Source organism: Astatotilapia calliptera, chromosome 17 (assembly GCF_900246225.1).
Source record: "Astatotilapia calliptera chromosome 17, fAstCal1.2, whole genome shotgun sequence".
NCBI classification, from domain to species: domain Eukaryota; kingdom Metazoa; phylum Chordata; class Actinopteri; order Cichliformes; family Cichlidae; genus Astatotilapia; species Astatotilapia calliptera.
The window spans coordinates 3,603,776-3,610,486 of NC_039318.1; the positions used below are offsets into that span (position 1 = coordinate 3,603,776).

Below are 6,711 nucleotides of genomic sequence, written 5' to 3' on the forward strand. Positions count from 1 at the left end.
CATTAGTTATACAGGATTACAGTAAACTACTGTGACATCACATCACAAGACTAATACCTGTGTTAAAGCCCGTCAAGGAGGCTGAGACAGGAGAATACATCCAGAATGCTTTGTCCAGGCAATTGTTTAGATAACTACCTTAACTTTAACTGCACGTGTGTATTCTGTTTGTCACAAAATGTTTAGTTCTTAAAGTAAGAAAACACAGTCTGTAGCTGTGGTTCACATCAAGAGGCTGGATACTGTTTGCTTGTACTCTCGTTATTCCTGCTTACCTGAGACGTCACATGTTGAGTGTTTCATTTTAAGCAGATTAGAATGCTGACGCCATCATTTGGTCAACAACAACCCTTGTATGGCTGCTAGCACAGCTACACCTTCTCTGATTTCATAGTTGCTGAAAAGCTGATCTTGCTTTCATAACACAAATTACCTGCCCAAATAATGGGGCTATCGGAGATATTTGACAAGCAAATTTAACATGATTTTATCTTTTTAGACAAAAATGAACTGAGCAGACTCCCAGTGTTTTTGTAGGAGTGTAAATCTTACCTTCCGCAAAAGCATGCAGCCAGTGTTTGATTAGCTTTGGCTGCAAGCTCATTTTATCCACTGGTGAAAATCGAATCTGGCCTAAAAATTGTTACAAAAATACACACCACGGGGTGTAGTGTATGTATGCTGGGCAGACATATCTCTTGTATGTTCCCTTGTAGTTCTTTGTGTTTATGCATGTGTGTGTGTATTGTATTTTACATGTGTTACAACGCACATGATCTGGAAGAACCAGAACTTGCTGGAAGCCTGTTTTTCAGTTTGAACACTGACATAAACCTGTTTGGTTATTGAGCCACACAAAGTCTGACAGTCGACAGCAGCTAAATGAAGACTGAAAGAGCAGTCTTTATAGTCTTTATATAGTTTTAATAGGAAATGCATTGAAAAGATGGTAAGAAATAATCAACTAAACACAAATTTACTTGATAGGTTTTATTTAATGTACAATTCAACCTTTTACAAACTAAAAATAAACAAACAATAGAACATTAAGAGTCTAATGTTCAGGTGGTTTTTGTACCTGTTTCTTATCATTTCATTTGGTTTCCCCTGCTGATGTAAACATAAACTTTTTTTTTCCATTTTAGGTGCATTTTGATGGATAACTTTTTGTTTAATTTTCTTCATCATTGTCCCCACACGGCATCACATGTATAACATATAATTTATCAAACAAAAAAATGTTACATTGGTTAAAATATTTAAATACATTTTTCGTACTTTGATTAAATACTCAACCTGCAAAAATAAAAAAATAATTAGTTCAACTGGGAGACACAGCGTCCTTTTTTGATTTGTGTCTCTTCTAACTATGCTCCTTGTGATTTCTCGCTCTCACACTCAGCGGAATTTACGATCCATCTGGGAAACTGCAGGGAAAACATTCCAGCAGAAGTTTCCTGCAGTCCACAGCAGTGCTGCTATCCCAGTAGATGGCAACCTCTTCCCATAAATACACTTCTTGTCCCTTTTGTTGCCTACTGAGCTCAGTGTTGCTCATATGCTGCAGGCCCAATCAGCCTATGGGGCTTGCAAGCCCTCGGCCTCCCACCTAAGTTGGATCAGACCGCACTCACGACCTCAGCGAACCTTGCCCTCTTCCTTTAAGGCAAATCTATATTATGATAATGAATCTATCTTGTTCTGCTGCTTTCACAAAGGCAGAAACCAGCATGTAAACCAGGTCACCCTCACGCCAGAGCTTCCCACGCTCCACAGTGACAGTTACCCTTCTGCACCCAGCTGAAAAAAGTGAAATGAAAATGTTTGATTTTTCACTTGAGTGAATGTACTAAACATAGTGGTGGGGAGTGTTCCTCTTTTCTGAGGGTTGGCACGGGGCAATTGCGGAGATGGTACTGAGACAAGTGACCTTTCACAACCCAAAATAAACACAGGCCTTGTCACGGCTTTAGCGGAAATGGAGAGATAGTGAAGTTTCATTAAGAGCCATCACCTATATGCTTCCAACACTACATGTGGTAAGCATGCATGTTACTTGACAATGGTCAAATTTACAGTTTAAAGAATATTGGATGGTAGTTTTATTCTTGTAGTTTGGATAGTAATTGGATCTAACCCAGATTCTTGTTTCCAGTGTGTGTGAAGTAAGAATGATGATCACACCCTTACTATTCGATCATCTCTGTCATGCTCTAATGGTCTATGAGGCAACTGTTCCCATTACTGATTTAACATGTAATGCATTAAAGGCTCACACCACAGAATTTAAATCTTTTTGATCTAAACATCTTTGTGGGGTTGAAACATTCCCACGACTTAAAGATATCAACTAGCTATTAACAAGGTTGCTTTTGAAATTAAATTTAGCGTTGGTGGCTCAAAACGGATTTTTTGCAAACAAAACATGACTTACAAAAAGTAGCATTACAACAAAATATCTCTCCAACTCCCGGCTTCAAGCTGCCGGAAAACAGTCTTCCATCAGGCAACTTTTTCTTTTTTGAGCTTTTCTTTATCCCTTTTTTTTTAGTTTATTTGAAACACTTTCTTTTCACCACTCCATATTTGCCCTTATGTTCCACGTAGCGTCCATACATACTTTGTAATTATGCCAATGTAATGTTTATATTTATGAGTATATGAGTGGGTTGACCCAATTTCTCAGGATGCTTCACCTATTACTAAATGTCCACATACTTGTATCTACATGCCCTAAGATATTGCTCGTCTTCTCAGGTGCTTTTCTTCTGATATACCCTTCTATGTTGACTCACTACAGTGACCTTTGAGTGTTTGAACTTTTGTCGAATAAAAACCCTTTTATAGACCTGTGAACTTTGAAAATCAAACTCTGGAGTCAGAGATCATGTTATCCATTTAGTTTAATATGTACATTAAAATAAACTACTTTCCAGTATATAAAATGACTGAATTCACAAGGCAGTACATTTCTTCAAGACACAAACAAATCTTTTTGCCAAAGACTGTTTAGTCCTTTGTCAGTCGATTGGAGTCGAGACGACGCACGTCTGTGAGACTGTAAAACCCTGACTTCAAATGCTACTAACCAGCAGACAGACTCACAGACAGGACATTCAGTTCAAACCTTCAACGAGACGATTTCATAAGAAAACATTTTCCTAAAACATTGTTTCATCTGCTTGTTACAAAACACAGTTAATAAAACTTTGTCTTTTGGCCAGTAGAGATTATGGCACTTGTTAGTTCTGTACTAAAGTGATGTATAAGGCACTTATTGTAAAAAATACAAACTCAAATATCACACATTTAAGGATCATCTGCATCCAGTTGCTTCATTGGCATGTGTCTGATATGTTAAGTGGAACGTCCCTGTTACCTTTGCAAATAAACAAAAAAAGTAGTACCAGCTACATCTGCAAGAATTCAGAATAGAATTCATATGTTTGCTGTTTGTGGTTTTCTTGTGATTTCTTACACTCACATACACATGCACGTACATACACATATCAATAAAAATATATATATTTTCCCAGAAAATATGTTTATAGTCTCGTGTGATGGCACGTCATCTTAATGCCTAATAAGCCTTCATAAAAGTCACCATAATAATCCTATACAATACATATAGCTATTACAGTGTAGTCAACAGTGGTCCCATTATCCATTCATGGTACCAGTAAAATTAACACTCCTATAGGAACTTGCATCTATATATTGTTGTCGGATCCATGTGGCCCATCGTAGGATTCTTTAATCAGGCTGATGCTGTGCAAATCAGTCATTGTCTGTTTGTTGTCCTTCTGGTATTTGCTCACATGTGCCTCTTCATGTGGAGGGCGAGATGGTCAGACCGGGAGAATGCCCGTTCACACAAGTGACACTGGAATGGCCGGTGCCCGGTGTGCTTTCGGAAGTGACGTGTGAGCTCGTCAGAGCGAGCGAACTTCCAGCCGCAACCCTCCCAGCTGCAGTGGTATGGCTTCTCTCCTAAGAACACAAAGAACACCCATCAGTGACAGCATAGTTCGTGACGTAGTTGAATAACATGCCCGCCACACTCAGCCTGCAGATCTTACCTGTGTGAGTCCTGAGGTGCGCCTTCAGGTGAGAGCTCTTCGTGTAGGTCTTTCCACAGCCGGTGAAAGTACAGGTGTGTGTCGCGGTTCGCTTCCTCGGCCAGGACCTGCGACCCCTCTTTGGCTTGGTGTCCATAATATCCAGCGGGGAGGAGGGCGGAGTGAGTAAAACCCGCTGGCCAGCTGCCTGCTGCAGGCCCATGGCTGCGTCCTCTCCGAAAACGCCGGTGAGTTTATGCTGGTGGAGCGCCTCAGTGAAGGAGAAGTGCATCGCGCCGTGCTGGTGAGGAAATCTCGCGGGCGCCTTGCAGTGGTGTAGGTGGAAAGTCTGCGGGAACGTCGGCGAGGTGGAGGTACAAATCTGGCGCTGCTGGCTCTCGGTGTTCATCAGGTCGTCCGGGCTGAGCGGCGGGGTCATGCTGCCCATCGCTCCCTGCGGGGAGCTTGCAAGCCGGGGCTGCTCGTTAAAAACCATGCATGAGACGTTCCCTTCGTGCTTGATTTTAGTGCAGCTCTGAGGCGCCAGACCCATGACAGGTCCGTATGTGTCCACTGAGACCGGCTCAGCTTTAATGTTCGGGTGCTCGAGGAATACACCCTGAGTGGTCTGGAAAGGCGTGGAACTGACCAAGAATCTTCCCTGAATACCGGAGCTGCTCGCAGGGAGGAAGCTGGTATCCATGTCGGAGCGAAGGAGCTCTGCCATCAGGCTGCTGTATTGGGAAGGACTGTTCATGTCTGGAACAGACGTGTAATCGCTTGTTTGATGGGACATTTCGATGTGATGCTGTTGCTGTTGCTGATAAACAGACACCCCGGAATCCTGAAGGCGGTATGACTCCGGTACCGTCCCGGCGGCCGACGCACTGCTGGAATCGGCGGTGTTCGCGAGAATAAACTCCAGATCCAAGAACCTGTCCAGGTCCTCTTCGTCTTTTCTGCCCTGGCAGCTGCTGTTCATATCTGCCCTGCTGATCGCGTCGCTTTTCCACTTCTGCTTCAGGGATGGGAGCACAGTTTGTTTCAGAATGCATCATTTCTTTCAACCCGTTCAGATGATCAATACACACATATGTATAATATACACAAATAAAACAACAACTAATAGAAATATGCTTTCTGATAGCAGGAAGACAAGTGCATGAAGCTCGGTGAAAGCAACAGTTAATAAATAAAAAGGCCAACTTACATCTTCCCAGTATTTTTCTTTTTGGTTGGAAAATGTAGAGATGGATGGTAAAATTGTCCCACTCGAGGCCATTATGAATAGTAAAAAACACTGAATTATAAAAATAACTTCTGTTTAAGGCAAGTCACCAAAGTCCGCTGAGTTGCCAGATAAGGCTACGAGCGCGTAACTTCTGCCGTCCGGTGAGCTGGTCCTCGCTCACATGCAGCTCTGCGCCTGGAACAACTGGTTTTCTTATAAATATCACTACATACATAAACCGGACCAGTGTGTGGCTAGGGGAAGGAAGCGCGTTCAGGATAGGGACGCGGTGTACCGACCAGCCCCTAAATTTAGCCTCAGTATAAAAGCGTGAATTTTCCCCGCGAGTCACAGACAGAGAAGCGGAGACGGACTAGTGCCCAATGCTTTCTCTGCTCTGCTGCGTGGAGCTACTTAACCCTCGCGGAGAAAGAACCCGCCCCTTTGGCCAACAGCTGGCAGAACAACCGCCCCCATATCGGCGCTCAAAGACAGAACAATTAACAGTTTAAACAACGCGTAACAAATATTAACACGTTAACATAAAAAAACAAAGTATCACACAAACACAAAACCCAACATATTGGAAAGCGACACAGAACGGTCTCCATTTTAAAGTGAAAACGTCTCGTTCTTTCTGATAATTATTGTGTTCTGAAAAGCTTGATCCATGATTATTTTGCTCCTGTGTTTCTGAGTATATGACAACACAGAGGTCAAATATCTCTGTCGGTTTCTATCTCAGTGAGAAAGCGGACAGAGGTGCGTGCGTCAGGCTAGAACACGACAAGCCAGTAGCGCACACTCCCTTGTAGTGAATGCAGCCACGCAGTTTTCTGCAGCAGTTTGCAGCCACCAGGCGCCACCTTCACCATTGCGGATTTCTTAAATGCTTTCTATGAAATCTCTCAGGTTGTTACATATTAGCCGTGTTGTCCATCTGGTTAAGCCTACCCCTCTGTTTCATTTTGGTGAAATATAGTTGAGTGAATGTACCAACACTTTCTGTAACAACCAACAGTCTGATCAGTGCAAGTTTCCAAACAAACACATTTTTCTTACAAAAACAGTAAAATTGATTTGTATATATCCATCTATGACACAGTTTTTTTTAAAAGTATTTCAGTAGTTCCTAAAACTATAAATCTTTGATTTAAAGAACAAAACAGGAACTGAGATTTAACTATAAAAGCTTTACAGAGAGTCAGAGGATCTCTTTTAAATTATTTTTAAAGGATCTCTTTGAGCATAAATAAAAGCTACCATAGGACTATTTCTTCAGAAGAACATGGACTCTTGATACCTACAATCAGGGTGTTCAGTGGTGATGCTGTGTGCTGGCATTGTCAGAGGTGAAATCAATATAAAAATGTTCTAAGAGATAGTTTTTAATCTGACTCACTGAACACTTACAGGACATTT

The 6,711-nt window shown here is 41.9% G+C and overlaps 1 protein-coding gene across 1 annotated transcript; it reads right to left on the minus strand.

Annotated features, from left to right (window-relative positions):
- Positions 1–2,885: 2,885 nt before the first annotated feature.
- LOC113009559 (Krueppel-like factor 2) lies at positions 2,886–6,417 on the minus strand. Its single transcript, XM_026147940.1, has 3 exons — positions 5,269–6,417; positions 4,080–5,073; positions 2,886–3,990 (listed from the first exon to the last, which is right to left on the minus strand). Exons 1-3 carry the CDS (start codon positions 5,338–5,340, stop codon positions 3,815–3,817), a joined length of 1,242 nt encoding a protein of 413 aa, XP_026003725.1. The 5' UTR covers positions 5,341–6,417; the 3' UTR covers positions 2,886–3,814.
- Positions 6,418–6,711: the final 294 nt, after the last annotated feature.

Excerpts from the sequence above, each read along its gene's own strand:
- LOC113009559 (XM_026147940.1), bottom strand. The coding sequence starts at position 5,340 with ATGGCCTCGAGTGGGACAATTTTACCATCCATCTCTACATTTTCCAAC. Across the intron at positions 5,074-5,268 it reads AAGAAAAATACTGGGAAGAT|AAGTGGAAAAGCGACGCGAT; the intron begins GTAAGTTGGCCT and ends TCCCTGAAGCAG. Across the intron at positions 3,991-4,079 it reads GCACCTCAGGACTCACACAG|GAGAGAAGCCATACCACTGC; the intron begins GTAAGATCTGCA and ends TTGTGTTCTTAG.